Source organism: Callorhinus ursinus, unplaced genomic scaffold (genome assembly GCF_003265705.2).
Source record: "Callorhinus ursinus isolate GAN/ISIS: 27379988/994484 unplaced genomic scaffold, GSC_fseal_2.0 scaffold34, whole genome shotgun sequence".
Taxonomy (NCBI): domain Eukaryota; kingdom Metazoa; phylum Chordata; class Mammalia; order Carnivora; family Otariidae; genus Callorhinus; species Callorhinus ursinus.
The window spans coordinates 73,951-98,959 of NW_027397096.1; the positions used below are offsets into that span (position 1 = coordinate 73,951).

Below are 25,009 nucleotides of genomic sequence, written 5' to 3' on the forward strand. Positions count from 1 at the left end.
TGTCTTCAGCCCACAGGTGGAAGGATTAAGGGCTGAACAGGAAAAGGCCCTGAACTATTGGATCAAAGACGAGTAACAATAAAGTCTCAAAGCCTCTCCTCTCTTAGAAACCCCTTCAGTTGATTCTAAGATTTGTGAGTTTTACTATTACATGCCAGGGTGTTGGCCTGTTTTCCTTGATCTTGGGAGGGGTCCTCTCTGCCTCTAGGACACGAGACACAACCCACAGAATGGGAGAAGATATTTGCAAACGACACTACAGACAAGGGGCTGGTATCTAAGATCTATAAAGAACTTCTCAAACTCAACACCCAAAAAACAAATAATCAAGTCAAAAAATGGGCAGAAGATATGAAAAGACACTTCTCTGAAGAAGACATACAAATGGCTAACAAACACATGAAAAAATGTTCATCATCATTAGCCATCAGGGAAATTCAAATCAAAACCACATTGAGATATCACCTTACACCAGTTAGAATGGCAAAAATGGACAGGGAAAGAAACAACAAATGTTGGAGAGGTTGTGGAGAAAGGGGAACCCTCTTACAATGCAAGTTGGTACAGCCACTTTGCAAAACAGTGTGGAGGTACCTCAAAAAATTAAATATAGAGCTACCCTATGACCCAGCACTTGCACTCCTTGGTGTTTACCCCAAAGATACAGATGTAGTGAAAAGAAGGGCCATATGCACCCCAATGTTCATAGCAGCAATGTCCGCAATAGCCAAACTGTGGAAAGAGCTGAGATGCCCTTCAACAGATGAATGGATAAAGAAGATGTGGTCCAGGGGCACCTGGGTGGCTCAGTCGTTAAGCATCTGCCTTCAACTCAGGTCATGATCCCAGGGTCCTGGGATCGAGCCCCGCATCGGGCTCCCTGCTCGGCAGGAAGCCTGCTTCTCCCTCTCCCACTCCCCCTGCTTATGTTCCCTCTCTCGCTGTGTCTCTCTCTCAAATAAATAAATAAAATCTTAAAAAAAAGAAAAAAAAGAAGATGTGGTCCATATATTCCAATGGAATATTACTCAGCCATCAGAAAGGATGAATACCCAACTTTTACATCAACATGGATGGGACTGGAGGAGATTATGCTAAGTGAAATAAGTCAAGCAGAGAAAGTCAATTATCATATGGTTTCACTTATTTGTGGAACATAAGGAATTGCATGGAGGACATTAGGAGAAGGAAGGGAAAAATGAAGGGGGGCAGAAATCGGAGGGAGAGATGAACCATGAGAGACTATGGACTCTGAGAAACAAACAGGGTTTTAGAGGGGAGGGTGTGGGGGATTGGTTAGCCCGGTGATGGGTATTAAGGAGGGCACGTACTGCATGGAGCACTGGGTATTATACGAAAACAATGGATCATGGAACACTACATCAAAAACTAATGATGTATGGTGACTAACATAACAATCAAATTTAAAAAAAAAGAAAAGAAAAGAAACCCCTTCAGTCGGAACCCCTGGAGGCAAAGGCAGATCAACGGCTCCCCCTCCAGAGGCAGGGGACCAGACAAAAGACCTCAGGCCGCCCTCCTTTAAGACCCACAGCCTGCGTGTAGCTGCTGTGGGCCATTTTCTTCACGGGCACCACAGGCAGTGTCCGCAGCCCACAAGCTTTTCCAGGTTATAAAAACCCTTGAAACTTGAAAAAAAAAAAAAATGGTGAACTTCCAAATACAGAAAGAAACTTGCAAACCTGAAAGCAACACACACTTCTTTAAAATCTGCAAACTATCACATTATGTTAGCTGGTCCCCTGCAGCTAAAGCCATATATAACTTACAGCTCCCGTGGGGTGTGGGAGCACTGGGATATGCTCGACATGGTGGGGGTGCGGCCTACACAGGTGTTCCTATTTACTGGGCCCCACCCCCCACCCCAGGCTAGCCCACCTGGCGCCCTCTTCCCTCCCCGGCCCCTCCTCTCCCTCACGCCCCTCTCCTCCTGATCTCCACTTTCTCCTGCTTTGCCCTGGCTGCTGCTGTCCACCAAGCCTGAAACAGATGCCTCAGGAATGTCCCACCAGCCTGGGCAAGGAGCTCACCTCCTACCCTCCTGCCCCCTTGAGGAATCTCAGCAGCTGCCCTGATGGGGGCCAGCAGAACCGTGCCCTGCTCTCTGCGGGCCAGCCGGGCAGCCAGGGACAGACCCCAGGCTTGCCCAGGCCGCGCTAGCGTGGGTGGAATCTTACCGGAGCCGGGAACCAGAGGCCGGCTCGCGGAGAACACAGGCTCTGCAATCAGCAGACTCGGATGCAACTTACTTTGTCTCTTTGAGCCTTCATTTCCTCACATGTAAAATGACACCCATAGTTCATCGGATCGGGAATGAATTATTATCACCATCATAACAGCCCTCCACACAGGGCACCGAGGGCACTGTGAGGCCTTACATGGGACGGTGCGTGTGGAGCGTCCACCCGACCCAACACCAGCAGCTGACACTCTCACTGAGCGTCTGCCATGTTCCAGGCAACACACACTCTGTCGGGCAACCGGTCGGACATGGGCGAACTGCTCCAGCAACTGCGGACGTCTGACTTACCATCCCTGTGTCGTTGAGGAGAACCCTGCAGCTCGGAGACCCGGATCACACCGGGGGAGCTGGGATCCTAACACAGGCAGGGCTAACCCTGGCCCCACACATACCGGCCCCTCACCAATCATTCTGCAATGGGCAGTCCGGCAGAACGCTAACCTAAGAACCAGAAAACCTGAGGCTGTATCTCTACCTGTAAGTAGGTGTAAGGTTTGGAGCAGTCCTGCCACCTCCCTCGGCCTGTCCCCTCGTGTGCACGTGGGAAGGACGAGGTCTGCCCCGCTGACTGCACAGGAGAACAGCCAGGGTCAAGCTCGGTGCTGGGCATCGGTGCTGTGCGGACCACAGCACTCAGTGAGCCCAGGACCATACACCTCCTGTACCTCACGCCGGCTCAGGGGCTGCCCAAGCTCTACTTACATACTGCCAGGAACAAGAAGCTCACTGCTTCTTTTAGCAGCCCGTTATATTATGATTAGAAAGTTCTTCCTTTTGCAAAGTCCACGGGGAGTTACTTGCCTGTAACTCCATCGCACTGGCCCTGGCCAGGTCCTCCAATGCCCTGCCAGTTGGAAAAACTCATTGCCAGTACCGCACAGTGGCTGTCAAAGACCCCGAACGAAGGCTGTGTCCTCGCTCGGGTCATCCTGCCCTGGGCTCCTCATCCTGACACAGAAGGAGGTGTCGAAGGCAGTAACGTTCTTGGTTGGGACTGGTTCCTCTCCTGCTGCCGACTCTCTCCCTGTCCCTGCTTCTCAGACTTCTGGGCCGGGAGGAGACGATCCGCATCAAGGAAGGGTGTGGAGGACGCCGGGGACGCCGCCGGCTGCTCTGACCGCTCGCACTTCCCGACGGCCCCGCCCTCTGCCAACACCACCATGCTGGCACTCGGGCTCTGGGGTCGGCGACCTTGCACCCCGTGCCTTGTGCATGCCCCCCACCGCGCACCGTGCCAGCCACTCTTGTGCCCGTACCTTGAAAGACTCCAGGAATCCCCCATGGCCCCCATTCTCAAACTTGTCCTCTTCAGGGCCCAGTCCCAGCATAGCCTGCGTGTGCGCGTGAAGCTCGTCGTGGAGGTTGTCCAGCAGGGCGGCCCTCGTCCGGTCCTGAAAGGAAAGACGGGGGGATGATGGACTTGGCACGGAGGACAGAGACGGGCCCTCTCCCTGGGGTCTCCCGACACCTAGCCACCAGCCTCCCAGGGACAGCATGGACCGGAGGCCTGGCTGGGCTCCCTGCTCACAAATACCGCAGCTACCACGAAAGCTCTGTGGCTGGCCTCTGCCCTCTTCCCCTGCCCCTTCTCCGTGGGCCGTCCCACGCCTCTACCCTGCTGACTCCCAGCTCGGACCTCTGCCCCAAGCTCCACAGCCAGGTACCCAACTGCCCACACAGCTCTTCTCCACCCGGATGGTGGAACAGGGCCACGCAGACGACCTCCAGGGGGTGCCATTCACACACACCAGCCCCAGCCCCTGCAGGCACCTCCGTCAGCAGAGCCTCACAGACCTCGCGTCCCAAAGGCCCCCACGTCAGTGCCCAAGAGCCGCCCTGCAATTCCACTTCGCCCCACCCTATACACAGGAGTCCATAAAGTCTTCCCGACCCTGCCCCCAAACCATTCCCTCCTGGACTCCCATAACAGCTTCTAACCCGCCACCCTTCCCGCCCTCCTCCTTTCTCATCGCCGCCAGTGTAATCTAACACACTAAGTACTTTATGAGCACCTCATCACTTCCAGAGTTCAAAGCCCTTCCTGACCTGACCCAAACAACACCATCTCCAGCTGAGTCTCCGCCCCCACACGAGTCCTCCTCTTAGGACCCCTCAAACCCTCTGGAGCTCCCTCAAAAGTCATGCTCTGATCTGCCTGGCCTTTGCTTATGCTGTTTCCCATGCCTGGAATAACCCTCCCCAATCTTTCCTCCTGGCAAAAGGCTCATCAGATATCTAAATTCAGCAGCTCAAGGGCCACCTCCTCCAAGAAGCCCTCTGAACACATCCCAGTTCTTCATAGGCAGAATGAGTGCTGGCCTCCATCATGGCCCCGTGCCGACACCGTACCATAACCTGTCTCTTAAGTAATGGCCCCTTCGCACCAGCCCAAAAGCTCTGGAAGGCAGAAACTGTGCCTCACTTACCCCTGTATCACAGGGAACAGAAAAGAGCCTGGCACACAGCAGGTGCTCAATAAATGACCGGTGAATGGTTGGCTAGACCTAAGGTTTGGGTGGAGTTTCCACAAGAAGGAAGAGTTCCTATACCAATACAGGGCTGAAGGCTCCAAGGGGTCAAAGACGGCGCTCCTCACCTTGTGCGCCCCGAGGAACGGACCCCCAGGAGAGACTGACTAACAAGCAGCCGGGAAGGCAGGAGGAAGATGTCCAGAAACAGCGCACTCACCTCCAGCTTTGCAAACTTGTCTGACTTGCAGCAAGCGTTCTCTGCATTGGTGAGCTTGGTGAGCAGAAACTCCCTGAACTCCGGGCCCTAGAACAGACAGGAAGCTCGGCGACAGTCTCAGCTGTTGCTGAAAGGGCTTTCAGCCACAGTAACAGCTACGCAGAATGGGGGTTCTGGGGAGAGTCCCTAAAGGGTCCCCTTCGGACATCTGGTCATTTTCTAGCCCAGACCAGGACCACCTGCTAAGATGCCGACTGGTGGAAACCAGGTGTCCTGGTCCCGGGAAATCAACCCCCTCCACACCGTTTCCATGACTGGAGGCGATTCTTGTCCGAGGCTTCTCGGACTGAGGCCTAAGTGCAAAAAGCCTTCTCGCAGAAAGGCAACCCCAGAGTCAAACACCCTGACAAGAGGTGCTGTGCTAGATCAGACTGGCAGCACGAGGAGAGGTGGGAGAGACCCCAAGTGAGGAGATCCTCCCAAGCCTGCCAAAGGTGCTCCAGCCCAGATTTACCCCACTGCAGCCCCTGCCGCTCAGATACTGAAACCCAGAGTCTCGGGTAAAAGGAGAGCGGGGAGGGGAATTCCTTACCTTCTGGAAGACAGGAGGGCTAGGCAGAGGGGGGCCAAAGGCGGGCACATCTTCCCGTGCAGTGACTGAGACCTGAAACAGAGTGTTGGTATGGGCCGGGAGGGAAGAGATCCAAGCTGAGGAAGATAATGCATCCCGAGCCCTGGCCCTAGGGACGCCCACTGCTCGCAGCACACCTCCGCCCCTCCCCAGAATCCAAACACAACGTTCCCATGAGCCATCACCAGTAGGGCCACATGGCTGCTGGTACAAGTGGGGTCGGACAGCACAAAGCCATGTGCACGCTCCCATCTGCATTCCTAGAGGCCAGCAGCAAGTCTGGCAAGATGGCTGGACAGGGCTGAGGCGGCGTCGCCTGGGGCCCGACTTCGAATGCAGAACAAGTGCCCAGGAGGCCCTACCTGTTGCCTCATCTGACTGGACAGTACCCCAAGGAGAAGGCAAAGTGAGAACTGTTGACCCTGTCTTACTGATGAGGAAACACGTCCAGAGACTGGAGCCATCTCTCCACAAGCACACAGGTGATGGATCAGCCGCAGAGATGACCAGAGAATCCAGACCCCCGACCCCGCTGTGGGGCTCGTATCCCACAACGCTGGCTCCCGAGCCTGGCCATACATCAGAATCACTTCAAGTGTTTAAAAAATAAATACCGACTGCATGGGCTCCACCCCAAACCTCCTGAATCACAAGCTCTGGTACGGAGCCAGGAAGGTGCAACTGTCACACGCTCCTCAGAGCTTCTGTGCGGTTGGCGGACTAGTGTTCAGGCGCCCTGGGCCCCACGCGCCGGGTCAGACGGCCTGGCTGAGGCTTGACCTGAGCGCTGGGGCCCAGGATGGGAACTGTGGGTCGGGGGACATCCAGGTGCCCCGCACAGGGTGCGCCAGGCTCTGGCCAGCCTGGGGAGGCAGGAACTAATGCAGTGGGAGCACCCAGGTGCTCTGCGTGGGGGGCTCCCAGGTGCAGGACAGGCCCCGCACGTCCAGCTGTTCTCCCTGCGTGGAGGTGCCCTGGTTTCACCCGTTCTCAGCCCACGAGGCCAAAGGCCTCTCTGGAGACTCTGCCCTCTCCCTCTCCCAGACGGCCGCTGACGTGAGCCTGGCCCTGGCACGCTGCCAGCCTCCCTGGCCTGTGAAGTAGGGCAGATGCCGAGAGCCTGCCAGACCGGGCAAGCAGGCAGCTCGGAGCCAGGCCAAAGGAAGGCCCTGCCAGGGTCTGGAAGGAAACAGTGGGAGAGAGCTGGTCAGTACGGCTTTCTCTCCCCAAGCTCAAGGCTGTCTGCACGCCTGCAATTAGGAAACGGTGTGTGTTCAGCTGACAGGATTTCTGGCTGGCTCCAGCTGCCCCACACAGTCCCCCACCACCACCCACTGCGCACGGGAATCTGGGAAGGGGTGGTGGGAAGGCACCTGGGAGGAGGCCAGGGGTCAAGCCACTGCCCCCTTGCCACCCCAGTGCCCCCCGCTCCGGCTTACACTAGAGCGGTCTGTGCTGACTGGGTAAGGAGCTTCAGACATGCTTTTCCACCGGCCGGGTCTCCCGGCCGGCCAAGCCCACCACAGCAGCCGTGTCAGAAAAGCAGGAGACAGGATCCTTCCTGGTGACAGTCCTGCATCTTCTATCCCTACCATGTTCCCTCTCCTGACCCCTTTCCAACACAGCGCCTGGGTCTTTGCTGGTCCCTCCTCTTGAGGACAGGTGGGTTGCTGGGCCAAAAGCAGAAGTTGCCAGAACACAACCCCGTCTTCCGTTTTCTAAAGTTAGTGCGCGCCTCCCAGCAGGGGGCAGGGCAGGGCTGAGGAGAGAGGCTGGAAAGCAGAAGGAGGCTTGGGGCGCCAGTACAAGCATCCACCAGGGAGGTGGGGAGCCTCCAGGGGCTCCAAACCTGAGATGCCATAGCCAAGTGCAGCGGGGCAGCCTTCGAAAACTGTGTCGGGGTGCTCAAGCACCAGATCCGCAGTGACAGGAAGGGATGCATCCAGACAGGACCCCTCCCCAGTGGTGGGCTTCGCATAGGATTCCTGAGACCTTTGCGGGACCTCAGGAACCAGGGCCAGGGTGACCTCAGACGGGAAGAGGAGGGAGTCTGAGTGATGGCTCAGCTGGAGTTCCCTTCCAATCTGGCAGGGCAGGGACAAAATTCATGTCTGAGAAATAATGCGATGTAACCTTTTCTGTACACCTGAGTTTGGGAGCCAAGTTTCCCCCATGCTCCGACGGCTCAGGGATGCAGACTGCAGGCAGGCCTGGACAGCGACTCCAGCTCTACCACTTCTGGGCTCTGTGGCCCAGGCCTTAAGGAACTTAAGCTCTCAGCCTCAATTTCCTTCCTATAAAATAGGGCTAACGAGAGATCCTGCCTGACCAGGGGCTTGGGAAAATTCAAGAAGACTGTGCTTCTAAGGGCCCAGCACAGTGCCTGGTACAGAGCAAGTACCTGGGGAGGGGTAACCTGCTACCTGGTGCTTTTGTTTTTTTTTTTACTTTCCCTGCTGACCCAAACCTAATAAAGGACACCCGAAATACTACAGAGTTCCCCTAAACCACTTTCTAATCTCTCTCTCTCTCTCTCTCTCTCTCTCTCTCACACACACACACACACACACACACACACACACACACACACGCCCCTCGTCCTCAGAACCCCCACCCCGGCCCCACATCCCTTCCTGCAGTATATCCGGGCTGTAAGGAACAGAGAGGATCTAGTCCAACTTCCTCATTTCACACAAATGGAAGCTGAAGTCCGGAGAGGGAAGGAACTGGCCCAAGGTCACAGAGCAGTCAGAGGCAGGGCCAGGACCAGAAGCCCCAGCTCCTGAGCCTCTCGGTCTTGGAGGCCTTTCCTGCACATCCCTACCCCTGTCCTTCCCTTCCTTTCCTCCTCTTTCCTGTTTATCCTCCCTAGTGCACAGCTCCCTGGGGCTATCCCAGCCTCCTCTGCCATAGCCCCCAAGTCTGCAGAGGTCAGCGAAGGTCCCATTTCACCCTGGACCTTCTGAGGAATCTGACCAGGTCCTCCCCAGTCTTCTCATCACCTGGGGTGCTGCTGGGAGCATGAATGGACACAGCTTTGGGGAATGCCTTGGAAGGCTGGGCCCCCTCCCTGCACTCTGCACCCCCGGCCCCCCACTCACAGGTCTTGCCTTTCGGGCCCAGATGTTTGCCCGGCCGGTGCCACACGGTCCCACAGCCCAGTCCGGCTCTTCCTGTGGGTCCTGCTTCTCTGCCATCATCACCCTCTCTGAGGACAGAGCTTTTCCCTGGACCATGGGCTGTGGCTGGGAAGACTTGGTAAAGACTTCCAGCATCAAAGCTGAAGGTGAGGTGGTGCTTTGTTTGGATCGCTGTATTTTCCCACTCTACTAAGCTCTTGGGAAAGTGGAGAAGCCGGTTAGCTGAGTTCCATTTCCTATCGGGAGCTAAAAACAAATACTAAGAGTCCACGAGAGGCCCCACTCTGCCAGCAGAGGCCCAGCAGACAAGCCACACATTGGCAAATGACTGCCTGGCATGGGCAGGGAGCCCTCCTGCCACACAGCTTCACCTCGAGGACCCTCCGCGGTGGCCCTCTGTCTCTACTGGCTGGGAAAAGAGCCAGCTGGCTGACTGAGCGGCCCAGGGGCTGAACTGCACCTCCGTAGTCCTCTCTCCCTCCTGGGAGGCCGGTTCTGTATATCACTTCCACATGCCCCACCCCTAGCCAGGCATACAGGAGCCACCAACTGAATACACTTGCTTCCATCAGCAAATCAAGCAGCCGTCTGAAGTGAATGCCCATGTTGGTCTAGAAAGGCGATCCTTCGAGGAAATGCCCAAACCGCAGCTTTTCTGACATTTCAGCTGAAATTGCTCAGTGACAAAGGAGCAAGAACATGAACATGGGGATATGAAAGAACCAGCTTTCCTCGTAGGAAAGAATGTGGGGTTTTATTTGTAGTCTCATATTTAGTTTTAAAGTTGGTGTGAATTGTGCACTTAAAATATGTGGGTTTCTACTGATGTAACAATTACATGACATCATTTTCTTTTCCAAAGTCTTCAAGCAAAGTTGATACTTCGTGAAGATGGCCCTGAAGCACTAGGACTTCATGAGCCCTTGGAAGAGCACTGGCCAGGTTATGACATAGTTATTACATTTTCAGGTCTCCCAATTTCCCCCTTAGCAACCACGCGCTCATTTCCTGTTAGAACGGTGGTTCCTAACACTGTGCGGAACAGGGAGCCCTCTGAGAATTTGAACTTTGGTCTCTCTCCCCCTAAAACGCAAAGCAGCACATAAACTCAACATTTTGTGCATAAGCAACATTTTGCACATATCCACAAGGGGTTCAAAGACTAACATCCACATTAAAGACCCTGCCTCAGTCTATCTCCCTTGGGTCGCACACCCCCAACAACACTGAGATAGAGAGAAACTGTTGCCCAAGAGGTCAGAACTGTTTCTCATGGAGAAGAGAAGGGCAAGGCTGGTTGTACAGCCACCAGGAATGGGCAGGGTGAGGATGCTGGGGCTTACCTGCTTTAGGGAGGACACTAAGCCATTTTGGAAGACCACTCACTGACCTGGAGGCTTCGACTCAGCTGCTTGCAACCCGACCTCCCTGGGAGTCTTCAAATTAAGATCGATCATTTCTTCCAGAACAGCTAAACCAGAAGGACCCACCCCATGTCCAGGGCCCCTGCTCTCCACCATTCTCACCATAAACATTTCTCCTACTTTCTTTCCCTTTGTTTGTTACCACCCTGCTTCCTCTTCCTTTCCTGACGGTCCCCCCACCTCCAACCTTCTCTTTTTTTCATCTCCTCTGGCTTTGCCTTAGTCCAGCCAATAGCATCACCAGATACCAAACAGGGGCACCAGGGGCTTCTCAACCCTTGAGTGAGATGCTATTGGACCCGGAGGCAGCCAGACAGATGAGATGACCTCAGAAGGTGCCTTCCACCAAGAGTCCAGCTCCCAAATCCCAGAAACCTGGGATTTCTAGAAAATTGATCACACCAATGCTGGAGCATTGCTGAGGAGCCATGGAGAACTAGTGGTCCTTGACATTACTAAATCCAGAAGGTGTGAAGTGCCTGCGCCCCCCAATTCCTCCAACGAGCCGTTCTCTTCACCTTGTAGGATGGGGTCTCCGTGCCCTGGTTCTCGGCCTGCACAACAATGTAGGCGTGTAAGAAGTTGGAGGCAATCATATCTGGGACAAATGGTGTGTTTTCTTCTTGGAAGATGATGGCCACAATGTCATTCCCAATGTGTCTCTTTCTCTGGAGCTAAACAAAGAAGGGTCCGTTGTTGTAAGCCAGCTAGGAACATCGTGAAAACAGACTAGATCTATACAGGAAATTCTTCATTATTCTATCTTTATACAGAAACCCTGAAACTGAGACCTATCTCTCCAGGGGAGCTTTTTTTTCTTTTTTTCTTTTCAATCTTCAGAAGCCACCCAAAAGAAAAAATGGGGAAGACGCCTAAGATATTAGGTAGAGGCTAGCAAGCACATTACTGAGCTCTACAGCACGCAGAGCCCTGACACAGGACTCAGGGAGAATAGTTAAAAGGTGAGGAACGGGTTTTGCCCTGGTAAAGCCTGTAATAGATCCGGAAGAGACACAAACACAGGTGAAGCCACCTGAGAACAGTAACAAAGGCACCAGCCAGCACGTGCTACATCAGCGGCCACACACAAAGCGTCTGGCACTCTGGGGGCAGAAAGGAGGGCAAAATCAGAGGCCTGGTGCTAACCTGAGAAGGCTTCCTGGAAGAGGAGATAGAGGTGGGGGAGGGGGCAGTGCTTGATGGAAATGTGGATGAGCAGGGATGAGCGGGCAGATCATTCTATACCAGAGGGAAGGAGAGCCACGCTTAGAGAAAGAGGGGACCTGGCTTGGCGGAGGTCACGGGAGAGAAATCCAAGCCTGATTCAGTGTCCCAAACGGGGCCGGGTCCTTCCACAGGTGCTCTCAATCACCGAGCACCTACTGTGCGTCAGGAACCATGCTGAGGTGCTCACATGCATGACTTCAACTACTGGGGCCACGGAAGCCTGGTGAGGTGCTTACCTATGCGTTTGTTCTCTTATTAAGCACCTAAGGCATGGAGGCCCTCCGTTTCACACTTACTTTCTTATTTACAGAGCACTGCTATAGACTGAGCCCCATGCTGGGCACTTTTACACATATTGTCACTTATCCCATCCACCTCCTCCCATTTCTTGGGAGCAGAAAATTAACATTTATTCAGTCCTTGCAGAGAGCCAAGCTCTGTGTCTGTCCCACTGAATATGGGGGAGACTGAAAGAGAGCCCCAGGCTGGGGCAGGGGGCGAGGAGGCCATGAAGGAACAGAGAAACACAGGCGAAACGTGGAGAGAAAACCTACTTTGGATTCAAAAGGAATCCTGCTCCCATTTGTTTCTGGAACATTCAGTGGTTATTTTAGAGCCAAATCACAGTCTCATTTGCCAATTTCCTTCTTCCCTAAGAAGCCAGGCACTATGTTTACAGTATTATATCTGTGCTCCCTCCTCAGTTCCCTGTTCAGAGAGGAATGGGTCAGAGTCTGGGGAAGAGCCTACCTTCCTTTCTGAGTTTCCTAGAGACTGAAAAGGCACAAAGAGTGGGAGGGGGCGGATGGCGCAACAGCCAGGCCTCAGCTGCTGATTTCAGGGCTCACCGAGGAAAGAGCCGGGCCACCCTGGGGACACACCACTCTCAGAAGCAGCAAATGAGCGGGAGGGCAGGAAAACGCTGGATGCAGAGGTCTCATCCAGGTTCCCTGGTTGAGGTAAAGGCCGAACTCCTGCCCACGAACAGGTGCAGCAAGAGATGAGGCCATGAGACTAGAAAGGCTGAGAGGCAGGGGGTGTTAAAGCAATGACCACCACGGCGAGGGGCGGGGGGGGGCTGCCACCCATCACTGGGGCAGGAAGGAGGGCAATGGTCAGGAAGGAAGCCTGCCACAAGCCAGACACCGTACTGAGCCCTACCTTCAGAACCTTCTGTGATGCCCACAACAAGCCCCTCACTTAGGTGGTGGTATCTGTTTTACAGCTGAGGAACATGAGGCCACAAGGTTCACCAGCTTGCCCGGAGCCACGTAGCCCCGCGTGGCAGAGCTGCTGTCAAGCTGCTACTTGCAAACGCCGACACATCCTCCTCACCACCACCCTCCATGAGCAGGGCACTTGGACTCTGCTCCCAGCTCTGCCCCTAGTCAACTAGGACACAGTCTTCTAACCACGCTGAGCTGCAGGTTCCCCACCGGGCAGAGCGGGACAACTGGGAGCCCTGTCCTGACTCCCACACAGGGGCTGACGTGCTGCCTGGGTGGGTTAGCGCAATGGAACAGACTGGCCTCCAGATTATGAAAGTGGGGAGGGGGTCCCAGCCCCTCAAGTACCCAAGACCAGCAGCAGGCTTTCACCTCACATGCCCCATGCTCCCAACGCCCTCCCAAACCAGGTTACCTGCTGGGCGTCTCCCTCGGTAAATGGCAGCTTTGTGGAGACGTGAAACATGATCTCCCTGTCCCGGAATATCGTGTACACGGATTCCACCCCTGTCTGTCCGTGGGTCACATCCAGGCCTCCGCGGAAACTGTCAGTAAAACAGGGCAAGAGCAGGGAGGGAGAGAGTGTGAGAAGTAGGCTACGTGGTGCCTTCCCTGAGGATACGGGGGCAGGAGAAGGAATGAGAAGACACGTCAGAGTGGGGGCACAGAGAGAATGATGTGCACAGCGCAGCTAGGTCTGTGCTCCTGAGCACACGAGCCCCGGAGTTCTACCCGTAAGCCTGTTATTTAAAAGACAAAGGCAGAACATCCATACGGTCAGTGGGAAGGGAGGTCACCCATCCGCAGTCCCAGACAAACGCCATTCCAGGTGCCAGTGGCCCCCACGGCTGGGCATAAGCCTTTCCTCTCTGCAAGGCCATGTCCAAATCCTCAGCCCGGAGCCAGGGCAAGCAGCCATCCTGTGGGGAGCATCCAGAGTCAGCCTGAAGAGTCTGGATTTCCACCCAGCCAGTCCCCCGTGTGGAGACCCAGCCACAGCAGCACCCAACCTAGCGGCGTCCAAGGAGCCCCTCTCCGGGTATCTCCTCAAAGGCAGGAAAGGAAAGTACTAAGACACTGGGTGGGCTTCCGGGAGCCGCCCCTTCTTCCTTTATAGACATGTGGCTCCCGGCCCTGGGTCACATTCTTTAGCAAGGGGAGGAGGATGCAGGTTCCTTTAAGAAAATGAAATAAAGCAGACCCTGGACGTCAGTCCCCACAAGCGCTGTAACACAAACCAGATAACGTGCCCCGCCCGGCATGGCAGGAAGCTCACCAGCCCAGGAGCCAGGCGCTCCGGGTTCTGCCGCTGCTTCTGCCACTAAGTCAGCACGTGACCTCGGGCACATCACTTAACCTGTCTTAATCTGCCTCAGTTTCCTTCCTCTATACGATAAAGGGCTAGAAGTCCCTGATCTCTGGGGTTCTTCCTGGTTTGAAGAGCCTTTATTTCATCTATTCTAAGGCACACCTTTTTTCGTAGTTTAACATCTCCGAAATCAGGATGCATCTTACGATGAAGGCATCTCGGAGTCAATGGAAGGTGGCACAAGAAGAGCAAGAACTCGAGGACTCCCTGTGCTGACTCCACGTGGGGCACCAGCTTAGCCGTTTCACATGCCCGACAACCTGGCGGTGTCAGCGCTATCTTTACCCCCCTTTTACAGACGAGGAAACTGAGGCTTTCAGGGAGTAAGTCTCTTGTTCAAAGACACAGAGCCAATAAGTGGTGGAAGTGGGACTTTTAGCCATGTGTGACTGACTCCAGGTGGCCGTGATGACCTTGGAGGGGGAGGCAGACAGAAGAGGGGTGGGGTGGGGGGAGAAGAAGAGGAGAAGAGAAGGGAGTGGAGGAAGGAAGTAATTACTGAACACCCACTACACACCAGACCCAGAGCTGGGCACTTTTGCACCTGATAGGAGATCCTGTTAATTTGGCTGCTGAAGCAGGGGTTCCTTGGGGCTCAGCTGTGTGCCAGCCACAAAGCACGGAACAGGCTGGCCAGGCCGGAAGACCATGCTTAAATGCTGCCTTTGTCAAGGGAAATCAGGGCCCGGAGCCTTCCAAGCAATAGCTCCAAAATTCTTTCTTTCCACTTAGAGAACCAGAGACTACTGCATAGGTTCCTTCCAGGGAGATTACTGTATTTCCACCACCTCTTAATTATCCATTCTTTTTGTGTGTTATCTGAAATGGGCCACTTCCCCCAAAACTGCACAGGGCCCTCTTTCCTGAAGTCCTGGCAGGTGAGTGACAGAGAAGGTGGATTCATTTCACTCTTGGTCTGAGCAGTTTCATCATGCATCAGAAGGCCAATGTCGGTGCCGTTCAGATAATGTGCCATTCTGGATTATCCCCCACATCACCCGTTTCCTTAGGAATGCAGGTGAATGTTGATCACTTGCTGAAAAATGATCCCATGTTTCTTGTGTGTGTTTTTGCCTCTCACATACCCCCTGAGACTCAGGGGTTGCCCCTCTCCCTTACTCTAGGCTTTTATCAATAGAGCCGGAGCCATCCGCTGGCTGAAACTCACCCTTTGAAATCCTGCAGTGTGATTGTGTCCCCCAAAAGATCCAAGAACTCCTTGAAAGCTGGGCTCTCCTCATTGTTCCCAAATAGCTCCTCCTCCAGGGTCTGAAAGAGAAACAAAATCAGGGGTAAGAGTCAGAAAAGCATTCTTGATGCCAAGGGAAGGAGTGTGGTTGTCCAGCTACCTGGTCCTTTTCTTCCTTTCTTCCTACGCCCCAACATATTTGCCAGCCAGTGGCTCTGCTTGACTGGAGGAAGGACAAATAGAAGCTCACTCAGCAGAGCCAGAACTTCGGGGCTGGTTAATGAGGACTTGCTATCTCAAGAAAGGCTACTGGTCCGTACACAATGCAAAGCTGAAGCAAAGAGTTCTTAGAATTGATACCAAAAACCATTCCATAAATGAAAAATAGTTGGCCTTCTGACAAAGGACTAGTATCTAGAATATATAAAGAACTCTCAAAACTCAGTAGTAACCAAAATCATAATGAGATACCACTTCACACCCCCTGGGTGGCTATAATCAAAAAGAAAGACAAGAACTGATGGTGAGGGGGCACCTGTGTGGCTCAGTCAGTTGAGTGGCAGACTCCAGATTTAAGCTCAGGTCATCTGCTTGAGGATTTTTCTCCCTCTCCCTCTGCCCCTCCCCCCACTTGCATGCTCTCTCTCTCTCTCTGTCTCAAAAAAAAAAATACATCTTTAAAAAAAAAAGAACTGATGGTGAGGATACAGAAAAGTCAGAAGCCTTATACACTGCTGGTGGGAATATAAAACGGTGCCATCTCTTTGGAAAACAGTCTGGCAGTTCTTCAAAGGGCTAAGCATAGAGTTACCATATGGCCCAGCAATTCTACTCCTAAGAATATATCCAAGAAAAATGAAAATATAAATCCACACAAAAACTTGCACATGAATGTTAAAAGCAGCATTATTCATAACAGCCCAAAAGTGGAAACAACCAGAATGTCCATCAACTGACAAATGGATAAATGAAATGTGGTATGTCCATACAATATATAATTCTGCCATCAAAGGAATGCACGACTGACTCATGCTACAACATGGATGAACCTTGAAAACATGTTAAGCAAAAGCACATAAAAGGCCACATATTATGATTCCATTTACATGAAGTGTCCAGAACAGCCAAATCCGTAGAGACAGAAAGTCGATTTTTGATGATGGGAGCTGGAGAGAATGGTGATGGAGTGACTGCTAATGGGTATGGGGTTTCTTTGGGGGTTGATAAAAATTTTCTGGAGTTAGAGAGTGGTGATGGTTTTACAACTCTGTGAATATACTACAAACCACTGAATCATACCCTTCATTGAGATCTAATTCTCAAACCGTTGTGAATCATATTAAATGTGAGTTACACCTCAATAAAGCTGTTATAAAGTTTTTGAACAGTAAAAAAAAAAAAATCCAATAGAAAATGGTCAAAAGAGGGGTGCCTAGCTGGCTGAGTCGGTGGAGCATGCGACTCTTGATGTTGGGGTTGTGAGTTCAAGCCCCACATTGGATGTAGAGATTACTTAAAAATACAATCTTAAAAAAAAAGAAAAGAAAAAGAAATGGTTAAAAGACATGAACAGCCATTTCACCCAAAGAGATATATATATATCTGTATACAGATGGCAAATAAGCACATGAAAAGATGTTCAACACCATTAGCCGCCATTAGAAAAATATAAACTAAAACCATAATGACATATCACTACACATCTATCAGAATGGCTAAAATTAGAACAGTAACAACACCAAATGCTGGTGAGGATGTAGAGGAAATGGATTACGCATACATTCCTGGTAGGAATGCAAAATGGAACAACCACTCCAGAAAACAGTTCACCAGCTTCTTACAAAACTGAACATGTAATTACCATAAACCCAGCATATGCTCCTCAGCATTTACCCCAGAGAAATGAAAACTTATGTTCACCCAAAAACCTATATACAAATGTTCATAGCAGCTTTATTCATAATAGCCTCAAACTGGAAACCACCCAGATATCCCTCAAAGGGTGACTCGTTAAACAGACCACAGTATATTTATACCATGGAATGCTATGCAGCCATGAAAAAGAAATGAAGCCTACTGATACACTTAAGAACTTGGATGAATCTCCCTGAATGCGAAAAAGAGCCAATACCCAAAGGTTATATATAGTGTATGATTCCACTTATGTAACATTTCTGAAATGACAAAGCTTTAGAAAGTGGAGAATACATTAGTGGTTGCCAGGGCTCAGGGACTAGAGGTGGGAAGGGATGATGGAGGCAATAGGGAGGTTAGCCTGCTTATGAAAGGGCCACACAAGGGATCCTCGTGTTGCTGGACTTCTTCTGTATCTTGACTGTGAAGGCTACACATGTAATAAAATTATATACAATGAAATACACACACAAACACCCGATGGTCGCATGCAAAACTAGGAAAGTCTGAACAAGATCTAAGGATTGTATCACTGTCAATATCCTGGCTGTAATTTTGCACTATAGTTTTATAAGACATTACCTTTGGGGAAAACCGGGTAAAGGGTACAAAGATCTCTCTGTATTATTTCCTATAACTGCATGCCAATCTATAAATATCTAGAAATTAAAAGTTTAACAATTTTTTAAAAAGTAGAAAGCAAAGCTGAAAACAGTAGTAAGCTCTGCACTTGTGACAGGCTTCAAACAGTGCACGGCCCTGCCTGATCAGCAGGCTCTGCCCACCGTGGCAGGATCGGCAAACAGCCGATGACTCTGCAAACATCCACAGATGGCAATTAACAGCTGCAGATGACACAGGAAACTCCAGTATGCACAAGTGCTTCCGGAAGAAAGTCTCCAATAGGTGATTCTTTAATATCTCCTTAACACTTGCTTTATTACAAAAAAGAGCAGATCCCAGGTTCTATGCCTTCAAGAGGCAACAGAATCTAGCTAGATTTCAATAACTTTTCTCTTTTTATAGTATTTCTTTTTAGAATTACCTTCATTTCATGCAAGGGATACTGATTTTCTAATCAGAGTAGTGATACAAAATTCCCTTTAAACAATGGACTTAAGGTGAAAAAAACCTTTTAAGGAAAATGTTAGGTAGTTAATAATATAGGTGTGATAAAAAGTGTAACAGAGGCAAACGGTAGGAAATATGATCTTGGATGTCATTTGTGAATGTCTGAAGTTTGGGAAACACAGTCCTCTAGCAGGGGTCAGCAAACTATGGCCCAAGGGCCACATCCAGCCTGAGGCTTTATAAATAAAGTTTTATGGGAACACAGCCAGGACAATTCATTTAGTTTTGTCTATGGCTGCTTTTGCACTACAAAGGCAGGTTTGGGTAGTTCCACAGAGACAGTATGGCTCATGAAATCTAAAATATTAACTATGCAGCCATTCACAGAAAGTGTGCTAAGTCCTGAGGTATATATAGCATGCCACAAAGGCATTACAACCCTGACCCAGCATGCTGCTTACCCCAGGTCATGAGGCCAGTGTGTGGGAGAACAGCTGCTTCCGGGTAACAGACATCTTCTGCTGGGAAAGCAATCCAGCTTGTTTGTTTGTTTGTTTGAAGTTTTATTTATTTATTTGACAGAGAGAGAGAGACAGCCAGAGAGGGAACACAAGCAGAGGGAGAGGGAGAGGGAGAAGCAGGCTTCCCGCGGAGCAGGGAGCCTGATGCGGGGCTCGATCCCAGGACCCTGGGACCCTGACCCGAGCCGAAGGCAGACGCCTAATGACTGAGCCACCCGGGCGCCCCAGCAATCCAGCTTACTCACTGGGGTATGCAGTTCTCTCTAGCATTTACACCCAGCCTGGTATTAGCATAATCTTTATTTTTACACTGGCCATGAATTTGACCATGCACTCAGGGAGGGGGTCTTAGTCATCACTGTGCCTGACAAACAGGAGAATTAGATGGGACTTATTTATATCCTAAGAACAGCATAGAGCTTTCATGCAACAAATGTTCATACTAACTGCCCCACGGATATAGGTCTGCAAAACAATAACTTTTTAAAAAGTTTTTTAAAAAAGACTCTTATTTCCCCGTGTACCTCCACTGTGGCTCAGCAACATCAGGTAAATAGACAAAACACAGACTCCTCTCAGAGGTGGATGGTGTTAATTATAATTTTGCTGGAACACTGGATTGTAATCACCTTAGGAGATCTGCTATGGTAAATTTCACAAGCAAAAACTTTAATTAGGGGGTTATATTACCAGAGCTGTACAAAATAAATATGCAATATGTAAAAATAATTAGAGCAGCTACCTGAATAATCTCCCTTCAATTATAAGATTCATCTGTGTTGGCCTCTCAGCTCCTAAACTCTTCACTTAATTACAATGTTTTTAAGCAAACACATGTCTCTTGTGGTCTAATATCTTCAGACAAGGAAGTCGGCTATCATCTAGCCAAGAAACACACCATCACACACACACAAAAAAACCCACAGATAATCTTGAAAGATACTATTGACCTACCACAAGAGCATCAAAACTTTGATCCATTAATTCACACAGCAAAAAGTTATTGAGTGTATTTCCATAAAATCACCATGCTACGCTCTTGGATGATACCAAGATGAAATTGGTGTGGAACCTTCTACATGAGGAAACATGGGTGCGTTCAGCAGACCACTTCTCAGGATGCTAATACATGTCCGTGGTAGGGAAGATGGGAAGTTTGTGGTCAAGTAAGTATGGGAAACACTGAGTGCAACAAAGCCATGTGAGCTCTTTACCTTGGGGGTTCTTAGACCCTTTAAAATATTCCCACACACTGCCCCCACCCCCACAAGTCATTTGTTCACAGAGTACCCACCAGGCTAGCGTCTCATGGAACACACTTTGAGAAACATTATTCTGACTAACCCCAAAGCAGCATATGAGTGTTGCAAGAGACAAAGGAGGGTGAGCAGTACTACTGGTAAATTTTTTAACAACCAGCTTTCCAAAGAGAGAATACAGAAGCCCTGGTTTGCACATTTCCACAGTGTAAACACTTCCGCCATGGCTGATTTCAAGCAACCAGCATGACATCAAGGAACACAGAGCTGGGAAGAAATGCACGCGATACTCCAGCAATCTAAGGAAGTTCAGGGAGAAAAAGCTAATTCCTCTTTGGGAGAAGAGCAGTCAAGGAGAAAGCAGCTTGTGCTAATCCATTCCCTTGACCCAGTCTGACTTTTCTTGTGACAAGAGCCCAGGGTTCAGTATAAGCTGAGGTAGCCAGGAAGAATTAGAAGTTGCTGTCTGAAAAACAACATTGCTGTTAAAGGATCTGCAGGCCTTCTTATGAGGAGTAGCCCACCTTGAAGATTCTGTCACCTCCAGCCTAATTCATCTGTGAAATGTGACTGCTGTGTTCGGCATGTGTAAGAGCCTAGCGTAGGGCTCCCGTGCGTGGGGGAGACCAAGAGGGAGCCCCCAGAGAGAAACCACAGGGTAGAGTGACCAGTATGGATTTGTGGTGCTTACCTGCCTGGCTTTTTGATAAATGACCCCAAATTTGAATGTGTTGTTGACATCGTGCTCATCATAGGACACAATCATTTGGGAGGCCTGGAAAAACGTAGAAAGAAAAAAATCAGATTGTTGATTAACTTAGAGACAAGTGAAGGAGCAAACAGAAGGGAAAGCACCCATTCTGGCGGAGAATATGCCCCCCTGGTGTGAGACATCCACACATGTGCAGCGAGGCAAAGGGAAAGCCAGAGGTCTCAGCTAGTTCCCAGACCTGGGCTCCCCCACGGTGGCCACACCTCTGGATCACCATTCCATTCCCATCCAGATGTGCCAGCCAAGGCCTGGGCACACAGGGACTTACTCAGTGTTTTACCTGTGGCATAAAAAGTAAAGGACCCTGAAACTGGTCAGCAAGGATGACGCTGGCTCTAATGACACCTCTGATCAGCAGGGCGATTTTGAGCAAGGCACAGCTCATGCCCAGACTCCAATCCCCCTTTATCCATAAAGTGAAGGTCTCTAAGGAGGAACATACAATATGCAAGGGCGGGGGGGCTGGGCGGGGAGAGAAGAACCCTGACCACTAGTTCTGTTTAGTTTCCTATTGTGCCTCAGTGTTGGTGTCCAGGGCTTAGAAACACTAAAGTCTGTATCTTGAATCCACTGCTTTTACCTGGATAGCTTTGAGTGAGCCACTTTACTTCTCTGGGTCTCCGTTTTCTCATCCATTAAATGGAGATGTGTGGTTGTGAAGATTCAGTAAGACTAAGCACATAAAGTGCTGAGAACAGAGCAGGTATCACCATCATCATCCTCATCATCTACAGAACCCTCCAGAAAGATCAGAGCTGAACCAACTTGTTAGGAAGAGGAGACTTGGGTGTTATTGGGATAGTCTCTGCAGTAAAAAGGAGGGATCTGACCATGTGTTACACAACAGGAAGAACAAACTGGTCGGAATATGCAACCCAAGTGAGGCTCTCTGCTACCCAAGGAAATTGGCACTTCTCAGCTCCCCAGGAATAGCACTACTGCCCAGCTCCAGAGGGAGACCCCGCGCCCACATGCAATGGTCAAAGGTGCAGAGAAGCTGTCCTGCCAGGGAAGAGGCATCCGGCCACGGAGACCCTCCACAGAAGGTCCTAAACTCTGTGAATTCTAAGTACACACACCTCAGCCGGATTAACACCCCAGCTGGACTAAGCAGTCCTTCAAACATAGAAAAACATGAAAATACAGCTGCTCTTCCATTATTACCAGAGCCGGAGGCCTTCCAAGTCACAGAGAGCACTGTGCAAATGAGCGTCACCGGCTTCTCTCAGTGGACAGGATTTGATGACAAAATTTGCCAAACTTGTAGTTAAGTAAGACCTTTATGACAGGGTTTTAATGTTTGGTTAAAGCTCACTAATTCAGCTTTAATTATAAAGGGAAGGGTGGTCTGAATGAAAGAAAATCCTCCGTGGTGGGCAGCTTATTACTGGGGAGAGCCTACAGATGCTCAGAGGGTGTCTGAGACAGGGGGCTCTGGCACATTCCCTGTGCAGGTGAGGACCCTGCCATTAGCTCGGCCATGGCACAGGGAAGAACGGTGTCGAGCACAATCATGAATGTTCAAGCCACTTGTTCCAGGGGGTTCTGGATGTCTCAGCCAGGACAGGGCCTCTCTTCCCCAGCAGACGTCGCACCTCGCTGTCCCTCGCTACCAGCAGTGGGGCGCAGTGGGGTGCAGTGGGGTGCAGTGGGGCACAGTGGGGCACAGGGAGCAGACTGGGCCAGCCCCTGGAACCTCTGAGGCCACCGTGTCGGTGCGCAGTGTGGGCTCAGAAGCACAGCTGGCTTCCGCTTCCGGCTCCCCGGGCCCTGCAGGCTCATGAAGACGCAGTCTGCGCCCTCGCTCTCCTCCTGTGGCCAATTTAGAGCAATTCACTGTCGTGAGTGATTGAAGTCCTGTCATGCCACAATTGTTCTTGAGTGGGCTTGCTGGCTTGCTTTGTTATTACTGCTCCTCTGCCCACCCGCACTCCCACAGCTGGAGTCAAGTTCAGGCCAATCCTGAGGAAACTGACAAGAGAACCAGCCCGTTTATGAACTAGGGCTGTGCAGGGGCTTGTACGGGCTCAGTGCTGCAGTAACACTGGCAGGCGGGAGCCACGATCTGGCCTTTGATTTCTTAGTGGGGTTCTGCCCCCCTTACACCTCCATGATGGCAGACCAGATCTGCGCTAACCCTCCAGCTATAAGTAGACTCACTCCCCACCCCAGACGGGCCTCAGGGAAGTACGACCAGAGTAGGGGGAGAGGTCACAACACTGCAGCCCCTCTGGCACCTCCACAACAGATGGGGAACTGTTCAGGTGGGTCTCTCCCCAGGTATGGCCAAGGACAGGTTCCCAGGGGACCCATTTGCACAGGGGTGAGCCAGGAAAGGGGGAGACACGGAGGTATCAAAACCCCACCAAGATGCACAGAACATTCCACAGAGCCACAGGCATGCAAATCTGTGCCAAGCGACAGAGCCCTGGGTAAGGGGAGGAGGTGAAGGTCCTCACCTTGGGGTACAGGACAGGGTTGAATTTCAGCCCCGCAGCGTCATCACAGAAAGCCTAAGCAAGAAGAAAGAGACACACAGTTCAGAGGTCATTTCCACTGAAAACATCTGGGCTGCTCTGCCCACCAGGAGAAAGAGCATGGGAGGGCTGGCCCTGTGGGGTCAGAAGGCCTGGGGCTGAACCCTGGCTTTGCCGCTCACTAACGAGTGGCCAGGAAAGCCAACTCACCTTCCCGGGGCTTCCTGATAAAGTAAGGCCACAGAAGGCATTCGGCACAATTCTGCTTGGCATGTGGGTCCAACCCAACTGACCATCCTTCTCACCTCACTCTGCTGACTCAGTTCTCAAGTTCCCAGTATCCCAGAGCAGAGACACGGGTCCCTCCACCAGCTGACGGACAGCTCCTTACTCAAGGGGGGTCCTCTGTCTGGACCAACAGCCCGGCCATCCTCCAGCCCATCTCTCCTCTGCGGTGAAGTCTCCCTGGCCACCCCCTTCCTTCCTCCTCTCAAGTCCTACAGCACTCTCCATAGCCAGCCCTTTCTTTCCATCTCTCTGGTCCCCTAAACCAGCTGTGAGCCTGGAGGCAGAGGCCATGGGCAGCCTCAGCTGTGAGGAAGAGATGGGGAGTTTGCAGGGAAAACAAGGGCATCTGCCAACAGCCCTCCTCCACCCCACCTACACCGTCAAGGGCCAAAGAGTACGGTGTCCTTCCCCTCTCCAAGGGCAGAGCCCTCTCGGGACAAGCCTGTACCCTCCCCCTCCCAGCCCTGGGCTAAAAGAGGAAGCTAGCTTCTCACAAAGGCTGCTTGTTACCTTTGCAATCTGAGGGACGCTGGGCAACTTGCTCAGTCCGGCCAAGGGAATCCTCTCGTGCACTGTCTTCACTTTGGACCTGCACACGTGAATGAGGGTGAGAAAAGGAGCCCGTTAGGAAAGGGGCTGAGATCACACCAGACCACAAGGCACACTCGCTGGGTCTCCCCGGGTCAGATCTGCCGCCTTTCACCCAACCCGTGAGTGGAGCGCCACACTCAAACGGTGGGAAAACGGAATCTTGTCCTTATCCTGGAGGATACAGAGGCCTGGTAGAGCCTCTGCAACTGAGATATGGGACATGCGGAAAGTCACCTTCAAGTTCACCAAGAATTTTTGGGTTGCTGTGGGGATTTTTTTGTGTTCTCCCAAAGAACTGGGCACAGCTTCTGGATAGATGTGTGTTCTCACATGCAATTAAGCCCTTATGAAAAGAAAATCTAATACTTGAAAATCTGGATTTAGTCAAAATATAAATGGGATGAAAGTTGCTTTATAAAGGGATTCACCGTTAAGACTCTAAATTTAGCCTGTTCCCCTGATTCATTTAGCACATTATGAAAGTGTTGAATTTTACTGAATACTCTTCTGCATCTGCTGAGATAGTCATATGGTAACTTGGTAGATTACATTTCTGTTGAGCCATCTTTTCATTCCATGGGTAAAACTCGCTTGCTTGTGATGTATTATTTTTTCATATCCTGCTGACTTTAATTTGTTAATATTTTATTGAGAGTTTCACATCAATAGTGACACTGGCTTTTTTTTTTTCTTATACTTCCCTTGTCAGGTTTTGATATCAAGGTGTTATCCCAGCCTCATAATTTTGCTGGGTAGCTTCTGAACCTTTGAATTAGTCTGTATACACCACAGGGATTTACTGTTCCTTAAAGGTTTGCTAAAACTCATCTGTGAAATCTCTGGGCTTGTTTTTTTATGGGGGGAGGATACCTTTGGCTACCAATTCAGTTTATTTAACGGTGAATATTTAGGTTTTCTACTCCTTATTGAGTCAGTTCAGTAATTTATGTTTTTCTATA

General features: G+C 51.1%; 1 protein-coding gene across 2 annotated transcripts; it reads right to left on the bottom strand.

The window, feature by feature from the left end:
• Positions 1–1,940: 1,940 nt before the first annotated feature.
• On the bottom strand, positions 1,941–24,118 carry LOC112808300 (rap1 GTPase-activating protein 2-like). 2 transcript variants are annotated; one of them, XM_025851343.2, is made up of 10 exons: positions 23,970–24,118; positions 23,154–23,207; positions 20,614–20,697; positions 15,137–15,237; positions 13,015–13,144; positions 10,665–10,820; positions 5,544–5,615; positions 4,952–5,038; positions 3,520–3,654; positions 1,941–3,409 (listed from the first exon to the last, which is right to left on the bottom strand). In XM_025851343.2, exons 3-10 carry the CDS (start codon positions 20,686–20,688, stop codon positions 3,188–3,190), a joined length of 978 nt encoding a protein of 325 aa, XP_025707128.2. In that variant the 5' UTR covers positions 20,689–20,697; positions 23,154–23,207; positions 23,970–24,118; the 3' UTR covers positions 1,941–3,187. The 2 variants fall into 2 exon arrangements, with proteins under 2 accessions (XP_025707128.2, XP_025707129.2); XM_025851344.2 differs by having other exon boundaries at positions 1,942–3,308.
• Positions 24,119–25,009: the final 891 nt, after the last annotated feature.

What these genes read in the sequence shown, in the direction of transcription:
- LOC112808300 (XM_025851343.2), bottom strand. Translation starts at nt 20,688, where the DNA reads ATGATTGTGTCCTATGATGAGCACGATGTCAACAACACATTCAAATTT. An exon ending in TTTATCAAAAAGCCAGGCAG is followed by an intron (nt 15,238 to 20,613) that starts GTAAGCACCACA and finishes TTTCTCTTTCAG; the next exon opens with ACCCTGGAGGAGGAGCTATT. An exon ending in CGGAGACCCCATCCTACAAG is followed by an intron (nt 5,616 to 10,664) that starts GTGAAGAGAACG and finishes ACTCTGTTTCAG; the next exon opens with GTCTCAGTCACTGCACGGGA.